At 38.6% G+C, this 21,203-nt stretch overlaps 1 protein-coding gene across 1 annotated transcript; it reads right to left on the bottom strand.

Moving 5' to 3' along the window:
* Positions 1 to 407: 407 nt before the first annotated feature.
* Positions 408 to 12,909, bottom strand: LRRC9 (leucine rich repeat containing 9; the record flags this gene model as incomplete). The annotated part of the gene is given in 10 exon segments (XM_083863984.1): positions 408 to 461; positions 465 to 524; positions 1,895 to 1,910; positions 2,325 to 2,391; positions 2,453 to 2,499; positions 4,109 to 4,198; positions 9,635 to 9,687; positions 9,691 to 9,726; positions 11,383 to 11,472; positions 12,904 to 12,909. Coding segments are annotated over 10 exon segments (519 nt in total).
* Positions 12,910 to 21,203: the final 8,294 nt, after the last annotated feature.

Below are 21,203 nucleotides of genomic sequence, written 5' to 3'. Positions count from 1 at the left end.
TGGCTTTAAACAACTTGGGATAGTGGAAGGTGTCCCTGCTCATGTCAGGGATTGGAACAAGATGATCTTTAGGGCTCCTTCCAACCCCAAATACTCTGTGATTCTCTGATTTTCCACTCCATTGTTTCTGTTTGTCAAACATAGTTACTCTTGCATTCTGGATTCGGCTGAATATGAACATGACTGTTTCCAAGATCATGCCAGAATAAAAATTTTGATACCAGCCAAGATCTTTGTAGGATCAGTGTTTAATAATTAATTTCTGACCTACTGCCAGAGGCAAGGACAAAGCTTCTATATCCACAAAACACAAAAAATTAAATTCACATTATAAAAACAGGTGCAGAACTTTTCCTGAATATTTTCTTTTCAGTAGCACCTGGTATAAGTTGCAACAAAACAGAACATTAAGCCTCGTTCATCTTCGATCCTGCAATATTTTGTGATGCTTCTACAATTTCTTAGTCAGAAATCAGGACTTGATCCAGGCCAGTGAGAGCCTTTAACTGCCCAGTGACACTCAGCTGAAATGGGGCCGGCTTGAAGATAAAATATTTTAAATTTTCTAATATAACTTATATGCAAGAAATAGACTTGCATTTCCTTTCTATCAGGTGTGCTGTCACCTCGTTGTTGACAAGAGCCAGAGCTTTGCTATGATTCCAGCAGAGCCACTGTGCCATCCAAGTTTATGTTGCCTGCTCAAAACACAGGGGACAAAGTATCTTTGGGCCAGTTTTGATTGTCCCCATTTTCTGTGACATTGATGGTAATAAACTGCTCTGGAAACACAGGGGCTAACTCAGAAGCTGACTTATCTTGCACAGCTCACTAATATCTAAGTTGTATTAGTATTTGTTTTTATAATCTAGGGATTTCATTTATGACCTAGAAATAATAGCAAAAAAAGTCCCAAAGGAAGCATCATAGAACACATGAGAAACAGTTAAAAGATTTACATTTGACACTGAAACCTCAAAGCATCACCACAAACATGCCTTATTCGTGCAGAATATTTTGGACGGCCCACTAATTTAAGGTATAATACACAAAATAAACACTTCTCACATCATGAACAAAAATGTCTTTGTGAATGAAGTATAGATATATTTTAACAACCAAGTAAACCAAAAGCAATCATAGAACCATAGAGTGCTGTGTGTTGGAAGGGACCTTAAAGATCATCTACTTCCAATCCCCCGGTCACTTATGAGGTTTAGTGATCTGTAATACTCAAGAGTTGTTGACACCTAGAGCTGGTGACAAAAAACACAGAAAAATTACAAGTTTATTATGATAAATACCAAAAGAATAACAACAAGGAGCCAGAGACTGGATCTGGTAGCTCTTATTATTTTGTTTATATCTTAGCATGTGTTGAAGAGATTCATTGGAGCTTAATTGACAGGACACATAGACAAGGCAGCATCTTTTTGGATGCTTCCTGGGTGCCCCAATGGAGTTCTGTTTCCTCTGTTGGCTTGTTGTTCAAATTATTTCAGAGTTATTCAGTTCAAATGGTTGGCCTGACTCCAACTAGTACAAAATATTAAATTAAAGCAATCCTTAAAAAAAACCCCAATTTTTTAAATAGTGTTTCAATGCCTCAAATGTTTGATGTTTAAATCTGACTGAGCCCTTTAAATAATGCTAAAATGTATTGATTCAAGGGGGATAAAGCACAGAGAGAAAGATTTGTTCCAGAAGATGGTTGGGCAACAGGGATGAATGAGAGTCAGGAAAAGAGCTGAGTTTTGTCTCTGTCACCAGAGCTGCAGCCAGCACAGCTGTGCTGCTGCAGGCACATCCAGGCAGGGACAGGGACTCCCAGTGTGCAGGAATTCCCAGGGCTGGGAATGTCTCTTCTCAGGGCTGGGAATTCCTCTGCTCCCACCCCTTCATCAGGGCAGCTGAGACAGCAGAATTAACACAAGGGCTTGGTTTTGGTATCTGGCATGGGCCTCCAATATGTTTTAATCCTAAGGGAAGCAAAAAAAAAAAAAAAAAAAAAAAAAAGGTAATTATGTCTCAGAGATAAGAATTTTGTGTTTTATTCACTTGGTTAGACTGGCACTGCAAAAAGAAGTGAAGGCTCTGTGAGAACAAAATGCCAGAGCATGACCACAAGGGCCCTTCCATTGCAAAAGCCTCAGAAATAACAAAAAACCCATCAGACTTCAGACCTTTAGAGCTGTCAGAATGCTTTCCCAGGAATTCCAAGTGCTATTGCCTGCCTTGTGCCATGGGTTGTGTGTGATGTCAAGACTGACTATGTCACTAATGTGTTTTTGTGAAATTTTATATCTTCCCTGGGCCTTTATAGCTGCTTCCAGCTCAGGTTGAAGAAGTTCACTTTGTTCAAGCCTCTGTTGCCCTCCAAAGTGATAACAGCTTTATGATTCACATCAAAATATTTAGTTAAAGTAATCAGACACATTTAATCTTGATGTACACTTCACTGGATCCAGAGCCAAGGACTCCCCTTGCTCAGTATTGGGCCTGTTGAGGGACACCCAGTGTGCTCCAGGAATATTTCTTTATTTGTTGAAATGAAATGATCATCATAAAGGCCAGCTGGATGATAAAGTGATACCACACTGATGCTGTGATTCAAATTGGTGGCCATATAAACAGGCACCAAAGCTTTTTGGCCACTACTAATGTAGTAGTAGTATTAGTATTATATAGTAGTAGTAGTTGTAGTATATATATTATTAGTAGCATATATATTAGTAGTGGTATATATATTAGTAGTATTATTATATATATTAGTATTATATAATACTAATATCCCAGTCATGATCCAAATTCTGTTTCCCATGTGCTTCCTGCCCCAGTCCTGTCCTCTGGGCTCACCTCACAAAGCAAGAATATTTCTGCTACTGAATGTTCCTTATGAAGGAATTAGAGCTTAATTTCTCACCAGCTCATAAATACTATTTAAGGAAGTAAATTCAGGAAAGCTGATGATGGTTTTTTTTAAGTCTAGCGATGTCCTGCACTGTGCTCAGGCTGTTTCTACTCAAACTCAGAACTTTTGCCAAAAGTAGATGAGAAATTCCAATCTTGCCAGACACGCAGCCAAATTCTCTAAAGCTCCATGTCTGCCTTTAAAATGACAATGATGGAGTGCTAATAAAACATTGTCCTGCTGCTAAACCATAAAAAGAATATAAAGTGGGAATACACAATGAGTGAAATGGTGAAAAGTCAGCAAAGGTTATGGGTGACTCTCCTTTGGTTATTTGAAGACTATTTATTCTCTAACTTCTCCTTGAAATAAAAGTGACCTGGGTAAGATGGGGGCTCAGAGAGAAGGGAACAGGTGCTGCTGACACAGAGGAACTGGCAACTCTTCCATTAGGAAAGAGCAGCAAGGGAAGAATGGAGCCAAGCAACAGATCCTTATGAAAAGGAAGAGAGAGGAGAACTGCTATTATCTCACTGCAAACACAGGATCACTGCTAAGGTGGCACCTTGGTAAAATAGGAAGAGAATTTTTATTCACCTCTTTCTCCTCTTCCTGAACATTACCTCTAAAATTGCTGTTTGTTTTTTTTTTTTTTTCCTCAGGCTGCATTCTGGTGACATCAGATTTCACAAAAAAGAAAACATTTCCTGGAACAACTGACAAAATGACATGAAATCGTGTATTTCATAAAATTCAAAGGACAGGCTGATAGTTTAGGTTGTGTCCTATTTTCAGATACATTGCTTTTAAACTGTTTTTCTTTGAAATTTTATGTCCTTTACACAATAGGAAATGCAACTAGGATTAAACCAAACAATTTTATTTCACATTGCATAATAACTGATAGGCAGAGAAATACCAGTTCTAGTTATGTTAAATAAATGTAAGTAGCATCAGAATAAAGCCCAAATGTAAACAATAATTTTTAACTTTTGTGTTTTGTGTTTGGGCCAAGCTGAATGACAAAGTAACAATTACATAATCCATTCACTGCAGTGGGAATTTGAAAAAATGTCTCACTTGTACCTGACTAAATATTGGCCTTAAACACTGTAAATATTGTGGGCTTTTTTCTTTTCAGTTTGAGGCCTGACCTTTACTGTCAGTTCCATTTTCAAAAAACTATCAACATGTTACAAATCATGAGACAGAATGAATTTTTCTGTGTTTTTCTTTTCTTCTTCCACAATTATATTGAACATAGAAAACAGATGCTTTTTTTCTGAGCTATATAAAATAAAAGGCATTTGATATCTGCAACCTTTCTGATTTTTAATTAAATTATGAATGTAATACTGAGTGCAAGATGAGAGGAGTTTGATTGGGAAAGGAACAGCAATCAAGTCAGGAAATCACCTTTCTATAACACTGACCTTCTAGAAACTTGGTTTAATTTCTCCTAATCAAAGTGTACCAAATACCAGTGTAAGACACTAAAATCCAGCAGTGGGTTCTGGCAGGACCAGCTCTTGGTCAAACAGTCCTCTCACAATTCATGTGGCAGCAGTCCCAGCTCCCCTATCCCAAGGAAGCCCTTCACATTTCCAAAGTGAGCAAAACAGGGTAAATATATTGACTTTTTTTAACTGAGTCTGATAATTTCAGAATGTTGAGTAAAAGGTATCTTTTTCCTTGAAGATCCATCAGTTTAATTCCTTTTTTCATTAGAGTTCTTTGCCATCCAGGCTCACACAGGCTGATAAAGGAGTTTAACTTGGCTGTCTGATACCCTGTGCAGAATAAATAACTGTCAGATTCCAGCATGAAGATCTCAGCCTGTCAAAGCCTGGCTTAGATCCTGAGAGCATGGACAGTTCTCCTGCAGTGCTTCCCTTCCTGCACTTTCCAAAACTGCTCATACTCTGGTGTGATCACCTTTCAGATTAGCTTTCATTTCTTCCCTTCTGAGAAACCAGAAGCAACCCCAGTTCCTTTAAAGAGAGAGAAATGTTGCTCCCTGTTAGCATTGAAAAGCTTGGAGGGTATATCAGAACAGGTTAAAATTATCACTGAAATGAATTCTGTTTCCTTGCATAAAAACAGTGCAAAGCAGAATGTATCAGAGGAGAATTTTGACAGTGATTTAATATGGTTACTTATAACTCTATTTCTCGTTCTTATTTGCTCAAAGACTGTGGGTTTTAAGGCTGAAGATCTCCTCTGTGATATTTGCACATTGCCCTTTGCAATGCTCGTCCAGTCCCAGAGTATGAATAGAAGGTGTAAACCTGGTTTTAGTGTGGCCCCTCTCACACCCACTCTGCCAACTAAACAAGCACAAACCTTTCAGAGAAGATCCAAGGAGGAATCTTCTTGCCTGTTATTGTCTGGGGAAAAAAATGCACTTCAGATGACCAGAGATTGTGAGGAATGAAAATTCTGGCACAGCCCGGAGTCAAAGATGAGTTTAGAATACAAATGTTAATTTAACCTTAACTTCATGCTAATGAATGCACACAAATACCCACCACTGCCAGAAGTAGATGCATCAGTTTTCTTGGCATTTCCATGGCATGAATACTGAACCAGCTCCTGGGCAGTTGGCTTGATAGATTTGATTCCTTACACAAGCTGGAGAACTGTGGCCAAGGAAAACTTTTGTAATTATCATTTTCCATAAGTGAGGGAGAAAAGACAGTTAATGGTTCTAATTCTACCTTGGGAGTGCAGACAGGACAACACAACAGTGATGTCAGTGTAATAACAGGCAGGCTGCATCTTGGTCTGGCAAATGAATATTCTAATACATATTAATAATAAAAAAGTATTTTATCTATATCATGATTCTGGGTTTATTGTTTTATTAATTAAAAATATACTTTGGCAGAAAAAAAAAGGGGGGATTGCACTGTGAAATCTGACATTTGTAGCTGGCTAACATTTAAAACCTGTGAAATCCAAAATACAAGTAATTTTTTAAAGACTGGAACTTGTTAGGAAAGATATCCTTTGAATTTGTGTCATCAATACTTAATTACCCTTAAGACTTCCTTCCTTTTTTTTTTTCAAATTTGCTTAAAATTAGACCACTCCTAAGCCACTGCAGTGACAGAGTCACACAACTAATCGGTGTCATGAAAAGATCAGACACATCTAGTTATTTCTCACTCTTCAAACTCCTGTCTGGGAATTCCCAGTAGACAAAAGCCCTTTTTGGAGCTTCCTAACAATGCAAAATGCCCCTGGGAAAGATTTCAGCAGTATTTCAGAGCTTCTTTCAAGGCTGCATGTGCCACCCCATGGCCATCTACAGTATCTACAAACTGTCCTCCCTGCAGCAGGAATTATTCCAGGGACACAGCACATATTTTACAAGATCTCTCCAAACTTTAACTCACCATGTTTGAAGGACTTCTCAGGATCCCTGCTGGTTTTGCCTTCTGCTTTAGCTTACTCTTTCAGAAATTCTGTTTTGGGGCTAATTCACATAAGCTTAGACTGCTACAACAACAAAAAAACCACACTTTTTTTTTTTTTTTTTTTTTTTTTTTTTTTTTTTTTCCTGTTGGACTCCTGCAAAGATTAAAGCAAGGGCCAGGTATCTTTATTTGACTGAGACCATATCTTAAACATATAAGGGAATTTAAGCAGCATGAAAATATAACTATAAAATAACATAAAATATCCCATTAAATGTATGCTAAGGGATGGCATGCAGGGAAAGTAAAGAACAGTGAATAAAAAAACAGTTTGTGGTGTCATTATTCCAACACAATGAGAGACAGGTGCAAGAAAATCAGACCATTAACTGGGGAACAGGATCTTTTCCCTGTATGCTCATTGAGCATTTAACACCTGTGTAGCACTGATAGGAAGGACACAGTAATAGCAAAATGATGTTGTGTTCAAATGGATACAAATGAAAATTGTTTAAAAAACGGCTCAGGAAACCACTGAGTCAATCTGTTCCACAGACAGTAAATACAGGTGCTGCAGATGTTACTGTGGGGTCTTCTAAATTAGTCCTGCACCAGTCCCTCCAAACACTTCTGGTGAAAAGTGAGTGTGAAGAGAGAATTTGCAACAAAAAGAGGAAGGGAAAGTAGGGAGAAGAAGAAAATGAAGAGAAAAAGATGAGAATAGCCATTCTGATCATTCAAAGTTTACAGATAGCACAGGATTTACTAAGTATAACAGACTGTGGTTAACACAAAATCCATAATACTGTTTCCACTGTCATCATGAGTGCACTTGTAAGATTTTTATTTTTTTTTCTCCTGCCTCTTTATAGTCTGTAAGAAGAGTGTCCATGTTCAGCATTACCAAAAAAAGTCCCCAAAACAAAACCCGACCGAGTTATTTTCCTCAGGACACCTTCCACTATGCCAGGTTGCTCCAAGCCTCATCCAACCTGGCCTGGAACACTGCCAGGGATGGAGCAGCTACAGCTTCTCTGGGCAACCTGTGCCAGGGCCTCACCACCCCAAATCCCCAAGAAAACCAAAGAAAACCCTCTAAAAAAGTCCCAAAACATAATTATGCCATGAACTGAAATAATCTCTGAATCTCTGGAACTCAGGGAATTTGTTTTGTTTGATCTTGGCAGCTGATAAATGCTCTGAGCTCAGAACCCGCTGTCCCTCAGGGAGATGTGATTTTGCTTTTGAGATTGAAAAGGTCCTTTTGCTCCCCTCAAGCTCTCAGCTTACGTAGAAAATAAACTTTTACATGCTTGTGGTAAATGCACTTTAAAAAAAGATGAAAAGCACCGTCCTTACTGCAATTGTAATAATACAGTCACAAATATCAAATATGCAGAGGAAGGAATGGATTCACCAGTTCTCTCTCAGAGATACAGGGGGGCACCTGGGTGTCCTCAGAGCAGTGGTGACACAGCTCTGTGAGCTGCTCAGGGCAGGGCTTGTGACAAAAATCTTGGCTCTATCATAATCTGAAAATGATTCTTGTAAGGCAGTTGAATAAATGAGCTCAATGATGAAAATTTCATAGTTGAGATTTAGACAGAAAATGTTGTGACTTACTTGCATGGATAAAATCCACCTTATGACTGTCCTGACATGCACAGGCTGTCCAATCCCATATCTGGATGGGATTTGATTTATTTCTGAAGTCCAAGAGCCATAGAAACACCAACCATAGGGACTTCAGGGGGCTTCAAACCACCTCTGTTTGGGTAAAACTTCCTAATAATCTCCAGTTACTTGCTGCTTTGCAAAATGTTTCTGTTCCTATAAAGTTAAACAGGCCGATGCTACATTAAATGCCTCACAGAACTTAGGCACTTACTCTGTTGCACTGAAAACTTCTTTTTACAGAAACACTTCTTCAATTTCAGCCTCAGAATTTGATTGGGCACTCTAAATATGCATTTTATTTTCATTCCCATGATACTGCTTACTCTGAAGTCTCCAGTAGAGGAGAATCATGATTTAATTATATAACACAAACTTAACCCATGTGCAGAAATGCATACAGAGAAGAAGTTAATGGTATTTTTTCTCCTTTTGCATTAATTTTTTTTCAGTTCTTTCTGCATTATTTTCTTCTTTTTCCCTCTCAGAAAAAAGGATCACAAGCATTACCTCTAGCCTGATTATAACTTTGCTCTCTTGAGTGGAGCCAAATAAATTTATTTTATTCAAGGGCTGCATTCCAAGCTAAGCACCAAATACCAATATCTAATCACACAGTGTTCCTTTTCTCTTTTTGCAGTGTCACATTTTCAATCTGTTTAAATCCTTCTAAACCAATCTTGGTTTGCAAATACTTAGAGTAGTTTCTACAGTCAAACTTGAGAAAAAACTCCCATGTTTCCACCTGATTCTATAAGATTCCTTAAAGAACTTGTGGTAATCAGTCACCTTTAAAAGAGAATCACCCTAGAAAAGAAGCAGGTTCCCCAGCTTTTTCAATTAATGGAAAGTTTTCTTAAAAAGAACGAGCTGCGAAAGCCAAAATAATTACTGCAGCTATTAAAAATGTTCTTTCTCAAAAATGGCTGTGTGCTAAGATTACTCATCCAAAGCCCTTTGGTTTGGCTTTCATCCCTACGAGGCTGATTTATTAATTTCTCCTTGCCAGAACAAAAAGATCCTTGGCTCAAGAGAGAGTGGCATTAAAAGCAAGCAGAATTCTATTTATAAACAACCTCAAAAGCGAGCTGGAAGTACAGGAGTACCTGCAGCTCTAACAAACATCCCTGAGCAGGGAAAGAAGGCACACCTGAGGTGGACAAGCTTGGAGTATTCAAGCAGAAAACAGTCCTTGAAATGCTGCCAGTCTAAATTTGAATCTCCCCTCAACCGAGCGTCAAGGTTGTTCATACAAAGGTTATGTAAGTGACTTCCAATGCTTCCCTTACAAGAAAGGATCTGTAGGAACTTACAATAATCAAATTGCTGTGGTTGTGAAGCAGTTGGATGGCTTGCCTGTTCTTTTATGCTCCCTCTTCAAAATCAAGACCTTCATATATAGAAAGAAAATAAAAAAGGCAACAAAAAAAATCATTCGTGGGCTCAAAGCTTCAGTTCCCACCAAGAGAAGGAAAGGAGAGGGAGCGTTTCCCTTCTTGCCAGCTGTCTCTAAATGGAGCCTGATGCTTCAAAATACTCCAGATCCTTGTCATAAATTTGTCTTGTTCAAAGTTATTAACTTGGAATCATAAGAAATAGCTTCTAGTTTGAAGAATCTGTAAAAGTTTACCATGGATTCTTTAATAAGTCTCCTTGAGAGTGGATGTTTCCCACTGGTTCCAATTATGCCAACAAGAACTGCACTGCCAAAATAAAACTTCTCTTCATTTCCACTTTGAAATACTTTTAAATTATTCTGCCTGGAACAACAACAACATAATTTTGATTTTCTGTAAACTACAAATTCAGAGAAAATAATGATTACAGGGAGGCGTGTTTGTTGTCTGGATTTTTTCAAAAAAATTTTTTTTTATTTTTTGTAAGTCTGAAAGTGTTAGATGATTCCACTATACTTCTCAATGTGAATATCATTTGAAGTGTTCAAATATGCAGTTTCTATAGGCACTTCTGACAAAGAGATGAGGTGACTGAAGCACATTTCTGCTTCCTAGATAATAACCTGGGTAATAACCTGATCCATGTAGGTCAGGAGCCTGCGTCAGAGTCCTTGGTCTCTGCACCCTCACTCAAAAAAAATCTGTTGACTCTTGATCAAAGCACATTTAGGGGTCCTATTTATGTAACCAGCAAGATTTTCTGTGTCTTTGTGTGCAAAGACTCCTGTTTTGATGCAGTTCCTTTTAAGAGCCCTGTGGTCAAAGCTCCTACCTGAGGCTTGAGGTATTTGATTTAAATAGTTATGAATCCAGCAGAACTGAAACTGGAAATGGATCCCCTGCAACATGTGAAGTGGTCTAGAAACTTGGTCATTGATTTTGCAGAAGAACAGTGAACAGTGACGTCAGAAATATAATAATTAATAATTATTTTCTATTTCCACCCAAAATGTATGGATAGCATCTTGAAGATTTTTTTTGTTGTTACAGATGAAGATAAACCAAGAAAAGATATTAGATTCTCTAAAATCTGCTTGGAAATTCAGACATTATTTCCATTTACATTTACAACTGAACAGTCTTGATTTATGTTTAAATTAAGTGCCTTTTATACTAAAGGCATTGAAAATTAAAAATAAATACATGAACAAATCCCACTGATATGTATTTTCTGTCCTTTTTGACATGACTTCATCTGCTGGGAGGAGTCTGGAGTTCTCCTGGGTTGTAGTGTAGGATGTCCACAAAGTATTTACTCTATCACCATCTCCATGAGCTGTTAAACCAGGTGGGGCAGTGTTTTCCCAGGCCCCTCCTTTGGGCTCTTCTGCTCATGGCCCATCAATGCCTTGCCCAGGACTCACAGGGAACTCCCTCCAGGAGTTATCTCTGTTTAATGGGCCATCAAGGACCCACTGCACGACTCCTCATCCCATTGTGAGATGCTCCACCCAGGGGGAGGAGCCAAGCATTCCCACCTGGAGAGAATCTGGGATTTGGGACAGGACAAGCAGCCCTGACCCACTGGATTCCCAGAGGACCAGAGCTCCCAGACCTTTCTACAGGATCACTGCTTCAGGAAGAGCCCCTCACCTGGACTGCTTCCACCACCCTGCTCAGGTTGTATTCTGACTCTGTCAGTGGTCTTTTGTGTTATTGCATTTATTTTATTTTACCTTTTTACCTTTCTTCTTATTAAATTGTATTTCTGACTTGGAGCCTCTCACTCATTTTGCTTTCAAACCATGACAGGAGTATACAAAGATGAGCCCTGGGGAGTTTTGACATAGACTTTGGGATGCTCACGGTTGTGTATTTTGGATATGACTGCAAATCGTGCAAGTCGGTAAGGAATTTTTATTAAAATGAGAGAAAAATGTAACCAATTACAGAAACCTTTGGTGGTAACGAGAATGCTCACAATAAAAATGCAAGACAGGTACCACCTTCCTATTTTTCCCAAGTTCCCAGCAAGGCTGACCTCTTGCAAATCCTGCAGAGTATGTAAGCCCTGTGAATGTTTTAAACAATACAGTTTTAATCTAATATAGCACCGCAAATGCTGAGGAGCCTGCAGGCTAACGGGCAGATCATTCAAATGTAAAAACCAATTTGACTGGAGTCTAAACAATGTTGGCCTCTGTAGTGAACTATAGCTTTCTTTTGACATGGAAAGAGAGGATGCATTTTGCCAAAAGGGGATTAGCTCGGAAAGCCTCTGTAAATGATACCGCGATGAAAATAAACACTTTCACAGCTGGGCATGAGGAACCTCAGAGATCACGCCTGGTGTCAGGAGTGCTCATTAGCTTTTGGCTGCAGCCCACGTCCTGGCCCGAGGGGAATCATGAGAACTAAACCACTGCTGTCAATCATTTCTCTCCACGATGACACTGCAGTTCTTTGCAGTGAGGTGCCACTCCTGTTTGCAGTGTCCTTGCTGGTAAAGAGCCATTTCTGGAACTGCTCTGCTCTCTTTACACTTGTACTTTGCCAGCTCTAATTTCTCAGTCTTCCCTTTCCTCACTTATCATCATTCTCCAATTTCTCTCTCCCCTTGTCTTTTTTGTTGTTTTTTTTTGGTTTTTTTTGGTTTTTTTTAAGGTTCACAGTGATTTGATCTCATTCACCCTTATCAGCATCCCCTGCTCTGACTGCTTTTGTTTTGGTATCAGTATCTCCCTCTGCTTTTTTTCCCACGTTCTCTCCCAAGGGAAGATGGACTGAGCTGCAGCAATTCCATCTCCCTGTTGGGGTGTGAAGAGTCAGGGAATCCAGAAAGCCATATGGTCTTTTCTAGGAAAAGGCATTTACACATTTCTTCTCTTTTTATCTGCCAAATTATTGATCACAGAGCTCTCCCTGGTTCTGGACCAGCTTCTAATTCAAAGGTTAGCGTGGGGGGAAAATAATTCTTCATAGGAGATTATTTGATATATAAGAGCCTAAGAAAAAGACAGGATAAAACTTCCTTCTGAAAAGGAGTTTATGTCTCCAAGTTATGCAAGAACAAAAAAAAAAAAAATTCCAAACAGACATAAAAACCCCCAAACCCAACAAAAAAACCCCAAAACAAAGCAACCAAAGAAAACAAAAACATCAACAAAAAACCACATAGCAATCTTTTCACATAATATTGAAACTGAGACAAAATTCTGCAGGTACAAGAGAAGTGAAAATTCTTCCTTTTTATTAGGAAGAATCTCAGAAAATATTTGGAAATGAACTGCTTATGTATATGCAGAAAACTTTGACAGCCGAGCAAATCCAAATAATACTCGGCCTTCATTCTTATAATTTAAAGTTACAATTTTTCGTTGTTGTTGTTCAACAGTTCTATAAGTTCCCTAATTATTAGACACATTTATATGCCATATTATTTAAATACCATACATTATAGCAGTTAGAATAAAAGAAATCTTAAGGAGGACATGAGGCTCACCTCCATATTCTTCATCAGGTTAATTTTCAACCAAAGTAGGTTGAACATTTTAGAGCTCCCAGATTTTCAATCCTGGAAATTTCACTGCAATAACAATAAATCTTCTGCAAAATTACACATTCTTGAAGACTATCTATTTTCTGTTTTCTCAGAAGAACTATTACTTTTCAGCACTAAAAAACAAAATGTCACTTTTTAAATCAAAATGTTAATAACTTTCACAGTAAGTTGTTAGGTAGTTCCAAATAATATGGAATTCCACCCTCTGTGGAAAATTCTGAGAAAAATTTTCAATTAAGGCAACAAAGTAGTAGAAGCTACAACTATTCAAGATAAGTAATTATATGCTTTAAAATAAAGTATTATTTTCCTTTAAGTGTCTTGTATCTAACCAGTTTCCTGCAGAAGGTTTCAAAAATATTGTTTCAAATGAGAGGGAAAAAAATTCCAAAAAGAGGTTCTAAATTACAGAATCCTCTAGTAAGTAATATTTGATCCATATATAAAATGGGATTTTTCAATACTTCAGTGAAAAAGTGTCAGATCCTTTGAACTGTGCCTTCTTCCTTGAGCAGAGGAAAGGAGTGATTGTGAAAGAATATGATTATTGTTGTAAGGTGCTGGAAATTGTATAAATTTGTCTGGAAAGGAAACTTATATTTACCTTCCCATTAAGCAGCACAGGAATCCGCAGCTCCTTGGGCAACAGGCGGGTCTGAAACCTTTGGAATACTTTATCCAAAAGTATATATTAAATATATATTTTAAAAAATTATAGACATATATATTTAAGGAGGATTTTGTGCACACAAACTTGGGATAATCTGAGAACACCAATTCTCTTTTTAGTCCCTCTTGATTGATCCTCGTAAGACAATCCATTACATCCGTACTGGAAATGCAAATATTATTCTATTTATGTCCATGATGTAAAGAATGCATTATGCAGTAGAACGTCTTAGTGCCATTACACCAATCAAAGGGAGATGATTAACATCAGATGTGTCTTTTAAAACTTTCCCTGCACTAAAATGTGCAGTGTTTGCAATTTTGGCCCCTGTTTAGTATACAGCAATTAAGTAGCTCTTTTTCTGCTCCCAAAGCACATTTGCAAAGTATTACAGGAGTTCTTTATACCTCGTCCCAAAATGCACCTTCCATCTAAAATAAATTATTTTACAATTATTTTGAAACATTTTTCCAAAAAATAATTTTTAATTATTGCATTGCAGAATCTGTATTTGTAATAGAATTACAATGGGGATTGCAATCAAAGAAATTTGACATTGGTTGTAATACTCCACTGCCTTTTTAATTAACTTTATTTTTCTTTTTTAGATTCCAAATATCCAGAAAATAATGTAGTAAAACCTCTTCTGACTGCCTTCATAAGTAAGGGTGAGGAATTGCACTCACTGATGGTTGGACTCAGTGAGATGTATTTACACAAAACATAAAGATGAAGTAAAAACAAACCAAAAAAAGTTCATAATTCCCAAAAAAACCTCAATAAAACCCCTCTGCATGTGTGAAAAAATCTACCAGAACATATTTGAGAGCATAAAAACTACTGTCAGAATGTTTTGAAGTAATCACACAGCTGCTATGGTTAATCTTCAGTATTAACACTTATTAGCAATAAGTGGGATCCTTAGATGAGGTGGTTTTTTTTCCTTTTGCTCCACTTTCATGGTGTATTACCCACACTACACGTAAACTACACCCTGAATAAACCTTCCACTACATCAGTGTCCTGGGTTGTAGTGTAGGATGTACACAAAATATTTATTCTATCACCATCTTCATGAGCTGTTAAACCAGGTGGGGCAGTGTTTTCCCAGGCCCCTCCTTTGGGCTCTTCTGCTCATGGCCCATCAATGCCTTGCCCAGGACTCACAGGGAACTCCCTCCAGGAGCTCTCTCTGTTTAATGGGCCATCAAGGACCCACTGCATGACTCCTCATCCCATTGGGAGATGCTCTGCCCAGGGGGAGGAGCCAAGCATTCTCACCTGGAGAGAATCTGGGATTTGGGACAGGACAAGCAGCCCTGACCCACTGGATTCCCAGAGGAGCAGAGCTACCAGACCCTTCTACAGGATCACTGCTTCAGGAAGAGCCCCTCACCTGGACTGCTCCCACCACCCTGCTCAGGTTGTGTTCTGACTCTGTCAGTAGTCTTTTGTGTTATTGCATTTATTTTATTTTACCTTTTTACCTTTCTTCTTATTAAATTCTTTTTCTGATTTGGAGCCTCTGACTCATTTTGCTTTCAAACCACGACAATCAGGTTGTTCCAAGCCCCATCCAACCTGACCTTGAGCACTTCCAGGGATGGGGCAGCCACAGCTTCTCTGGGCACCCTGTGCCAGGGCCTCACCACCCTGACAGTAAATTTCTTCCTAATATCCAATATAACCCTGCTCTCTGTCAGTTTAAAGCCTTTCCCTCTTGTCCTGTCACTCCAAGCCCTTGTCAAAAGTCCCTCTCCAGCTCTCTTGTAGGTCTCTGAGACACTGAAATGTTGTTTAAGATCTCCCTGGAGTTGGATATGGTGGTGGGTGGTGGCTGGGAGATTAAAAACATCCAGAGATTTGTATAACATAAGCTATTCTGACCACCTTCATGAGGAAAGATGAGGAATTGCACCTACTTCTCCATCCATTGTACCCAGTAAATAACAGAGTAAATAAGTCAGAGATAACTCTCAAAGCCTGTCTCATATTTCTGCACACATCTTCTCTGTATCTTCATTATTATAAAGTGAATTTTCAGTTTCCAGATTCTTCCTCCTCACAGATTTATTACTCCATATTTTACCCAACATTTGCAGATTGGCCAGTTCACGTTGCTCTCCCTGGGGCCTTCTCTTCTCCAGGCTGAAGTGCCCCAGTTCTCTCAGCCTCTCTCCATAAGAGCAGTTCTCCAGCCCTAATGGGACAGTGAAAACTGCTGGGTTTTTTAGCTCCTCAGCCTTGCTTGGCCAACAGTTTGACAGCAACACCTTGGAGACCTTCCCCACCCCTTTGCTGGGCTGCAAATCTGAGCTGCAGTGACATCTCCTCCCAGAGTGGTGGAGAGGGGCTGGAAAACTGGGTTGTGGAGTGTCAAAAAAAGAGTTAGGGAGTTTTCCTCTGTCTTGTGCCATGGGAGGGTGTCCTGTCTGTGGGGCAGGTTATCCTTGGGGGAAAATGGAGATTAAACTGCAGGAGTTTACTGAAGCTGAAATCAGTGACCAGTGTGAGCCTCAGCTAAAATAAGCCATTGCCAAACCAAAAAAAGAAGTTCTCACTGAGCCATTTATACTGGAATAATTTTATCGATGTAAGATCAATTATAATTAAATCACTATGTGTTTCGTTGGGATCTTTTTCCTCCCTCATTTTCTTGCAGTGAGACCAGCTGCACATTTCCCAGGGGTGGAATTGCTCAGCAGATTCTCACTGAAACAAAAGTCATCACAGATGCTCTGGTTTGCGAGGAGGGAGGTTAAATTTATTGAAAATTGGGAAAAAAATTTTTAAGTCTTTGCATTATTTTTTTTTTTAACATTTAAGCTGCTCAAGCAGTTCTTGCCGTTCTGCCAAGGTGGATCCTCTGTGTGCAGCTCATTGCTTGTGCTGCTTTTTCCTGTCACAAGATGTCCCTCCAAGTCTACATAAAGCAGAACCTTTCACATTTCTACCTTGCAGAAGCCGTTTCAGCTTGATCTTGGACTTTGCATCTACAGGTGCCTCATTTCACTTACTCAAGGACATATATATATATATATTTATGTTGAAAGGCATTGCTTCTTTTAGCAAAAGTCTGTAACAAGTCTTTGAGTCCAGATATGCTCTCTTGAATTAATACATCATGGCAAGTACAAAATGGAACAATTTTAATTTATTTTTTTTTAAAGGAAAAAGTTAATCATCTGAAAATTGTGCACATTTTCTAATTCAAGAAAAACAGCACCAAAACAATCTTCTACTCTGAGCGTCCTTTAGAGATATTTTTATGTAATTTTGCTTAAGTATTCTGTTCCCTTTCCACCACCTTCTGCAAGAAAGAGGATCTCGCCTGGCAAATAGCAAATTCTTTTTTTTTCCTTTCTCCTTGAAAGCAGTTTACTCCTTTTTTATTTCTTTTCTCATTGACAAAGAACCTTAGGGACGACCTTCTCTCTAAATTAGTTTTTGCAACAAGGCCAGCTGATATCTTTTTGTGGTCTGATATTTTTAAACAGTAATTGAATGAACAAGCATTAAAAGTGGACATGGCATCCAAATTCAGAGATTCATTGGTACCATCAGTAGCAAATTGGAACTGCTTTTGTTTCTGAGTGTCTGAGGGGATGACTCAGTACTGGCAGTGAGGAAAGCCAAGTGATCTAATTTGGGTGTAGGGATTTCTGCTTGACTGGAAAGCACTCCTGTCTTACCAGAAGGGAATTATTGCACAAATCAACACCTTGGCCCTTTCTAGGTAACTGAATCATCTCAGAGCGACCTGCTCTGGCAGCCTCAAACCTGAGTGCCTAATATCCTTAATCTCTTTAGCTGCACCAAACATACAGGGCAGCATTACAATATTAATAATTAACCCTGCTCATGGAAAGCTTGTAATGTTACTGCTAGATAATCTTGGGGTGGTTTATAAAGCCATTAAAATATATATTTGCATGGACAGTATTTTTAAAATGTCTGGCAGCAGTTGCTAGGTTTCTCTTCCAATGTAAAGGATTTTCAAACCTATCTCAGGCTGAATTAATCACTTTGAGTGTTATCTTTCACCTTCTGCTGCGGCACATTCTGCTTTAATTCTCCTAATGCCTCTTACTATAATTTGAAATCATTTCATAGCAGTGAAAGCAGCTGCTCAAGTGCTGATGGTGCTTTGCTGCTGTATACTTACTTTTGGAATTGTCCTTGTACTTCTGCTGACTGCCATGGAAACTTTTGAAACTGATGTTCTCCAGATTCTCATGGATCACTGTGTGTCACAGACAAGTGTTTCTGTCTCTGCCTTCTATTGGTGTTGATATTTGATGGTTTCACTGACATTGCTAAACCATCATCCTTGCATTTTTTTTGTAGAAGGGTCCCCCATCCTTAATAAAATACTGTTTGTAATCTATGTGTGGTTTTTTATCTGCTTCTGCTTTGTGTCTCGGGGGTATTTCTGACAGTGCTTCTGGAATCATCTCTGCAAACCAGTGTGTGTTTAGATGAAATGTCAGATTAAATGGCAAGAAGCAGTCATGATAGAGCTCATGTTAATGTTTAAGAGAAATTACATTTCAGAAGCTGGGCTCTCTGTGCCTTAGCCTTAATAGCACTGTTATCATTTAGCTTTTAGTATCAGGTAAGATATACGAGACAGTTTTTGGATTGGGTGGTTTTTCCCTAATCATTTTAGCAGTAGAAGTATTTTGGTATGAAATGAGATTATATCTTATAAGCATTTAAAATAATAGATTTACAGACACTACCTGGGCAATGTCACCCCTTCAGCTGTGACTGGAAGCAGGATGAGCACAGGCAGCAATTGGAAAACTGATTATTTACACTGATGCCTCCATCTAATAAAGCAGAGCCATTACTCCCACTGAGGTCGAGAAAAATATTACTCAAACTGATGCTGTGGAGTGGCTACCTAAAACAGAGGCTAGACAAAATTAAGAGAATAAAAGTGGTTATTTATTGAAGGCCTTCACCAGGTACACCTTGGGCAGTCAAAATCCTCTGAGAGGCTACACCCAACATGGACAACAGTCACCAGTTTTTCATAGAGTTACAAGTTTGGTCCATTTACACATCAGGGGTTAATCCTCCAATTACAGTTTCAGGTAATGAAGTAATTTATTCCAAGTTCACCCTCCCAATTCACTGTTGTTTCCTTCTTTCAGGGCCTGAGACAATAAGGTGTCCTTGAGTTTCAGGCCTAGAGAGGAATTGTTTTGTCTGGATAAAATGGGAGAAGAGTAATTGGCAGGCTATGGAGTTTTAGAGTCATGCAGGATCTGAAAAATATAAAAGCTAAATGCTAAGGCAACAAAACAAGACTTTGAGGGTTTGGTGCAGGAGTGGTGATGCACTGAGTGTGTTCACAAGGATCCCATGAGCCACAGGCACGGATGTGGTCAGAGGAGGAAAGCACTTGCTTGGTTTTGGCACTGCCAAAAATAGATATTATTTAGGGAGCACTGTGGCAATATCCCAAGGGAGTTACAGCCTCATCTTCAGGATTCCATGGGGTAAAAGTGTTTTGTGTCAAGTCTGTCACTTGCCCATGTAGAATGGGGCTGCTTCTTGTATTTGCAAAAGCACACAGGAAGGGTGAGTTATCTCAGATTACTTTGGGCATAGCTGTTGGGAGTCTGTAAGGAGATTAAACCCCCCTCTGAACAAACCAACAAAGCTTCACTAGTGCTTCTAAAAACAATAGGTAAGACATCACTTATAGAATGTTTTATTATTGCAGTAACTTCTTCAGCCAGCTCTGGGCTGGGTGTCGGGCTCACAGGCAGAAATGAGATCAGCATTGATCTATAAATTAGCAGTTGCCTAGTGACTCATGGTCCTGGCATGCTGGCTTTATGCAAACAAAAAATATCACCATGCAGTGATGGATGGATGCCAAGTTTTTGTTAGGGTCACTGTCCCAGAGCTCACAGCAATTTTCGACATAAATTTTGACAGGGAGAGTAGCTTGAAAATGGAAAATGTCAGTGGAAGCAGGGAATTGTCCAGAAACCATCAGCTAGGTAGCTACAGAGGAACGTTTCTATAAACAGACTGCAAGGGGAAAAGAACACACACACACAAATTATGAACCCAAATGTATGAAAATAAGCAGTGGAGAACACAATAGAATTTGCAGGGCACAAGTTAATGGTATAGGAAATTGACTTCACAGCATATCTCGAAATGGGGAAAGATAATTTTAAGGATTATTGATCAATTAAATAAAGCTATCTAATCATCTTATTGGCCATCCAAATGGGAGCATAGGTCCCTGCCAATTAAATCTGCAAACGGCACAGACTTCTTGAGTAGTAAGTAATGAAGTTATGCCCACAGAATTATTTGAATTACCTAATTAAAAGCTGATGGTCCAGCAATATGCACTTTAATAGAGCTAAAAGCTCTGACACACCAGGGGTGTATGGGCTACAGCTGCACAATGGGTATTCCCATCTTGGAATCCTTTGGCTCAGGAGAGGGATAAAGGGCCATCCACAGCAAACTGCTTCAGCCTGAGCTCCTGCTGTAGTGCTCTGCTTAAATTAACCAAAGTGATCCATGGGCTTATCAAGTAGATGAAGACACAGAAAAAGCCCAAGGAAGGGATTTTTCTTTGCTGTGCAGCACTCATAAAACGCTGTGATGGTGTGATCACTTATTCTGTCTGAGATCCAGAAAAGGACGCCACAATCTTGGCTATGAACAGCAAACCAAAGCTGATTGTTCACTGCTGACAGACCCTCACTGATGGATGCTGAAATGAATTGAACAGGAGCATATAAAAAGCTACAGAAAATTACAGCTGGTAGCAGAGGGCTTTTGAGTATGACAAGGAAAGGTGCAGCAATGTCCAGCAACTGCAGTTTGAAGTTGGCCAATGTACTGAAAAAGGCATGGGAAGTATTGTCAGCATCAGTGGGGTTGTGCTGTGTCAGTGCACCATTAATCATCAATTAATGATTATATTATATTAATAAATAGAATTATTTATAATTATATATAATAAATATACACAATATAAAATAATTATATTATAGTAATTGTATTAATTAAGGATTATATTCATTAATAATTAAACAATTAATTAGTCCTTCTGCACCATTAAGTTAGTGAATGCAAGAGAAAAGAGTGGTATTCTCAGTGGCCCTTTGATAATACATTAACCTGTGGATTTTCTATAGGAGAGCAAGAACCTGGAAGTTTCAAAATCTCATCTGACTGTGTCAGCTTTCTGAATTAATTGTGCAAATTATTTTTCCTTTATGTTGCCCAAGGAATACATTTCTTGTTCAAAGTCATTAGCTGAAGACTGATAGCAGGAAATGGAATAAATTTGCTTTTTGGCTTATAATTGTGATAGAGGAGAAGCCCTCAATTTAGAGTTTTGAACAGCTTAATATCAAAAAGCTTTTTAATCAAAACCTTTCAAAATATAAATATTGAAAACTTCCAAAACACAAAGCCATTTTTTAAATAATCTAACAAGAAATAATATTTAGATGTCACCAAGTCTCCACTGTAAAACAGTTGCAATACAGTCTAAAGAACTCAAAATTACTAGAAATATAGAATT

This window comes from Zosterops lateralis (genome assembly GCF_965231275.1).
Source record: "Zosterops lateralis genome assembly, chromosome: 6".
Classification (NCBI taxonomy): Eukaryota; Metazoa; Chordata; class Aves; order Passeriformes; family Zosteropidae; genus Zosterops; species Zosterops lateralis.
This window is presented reverse-complemented; position numbering and strand designations above follow the sequence as displayed.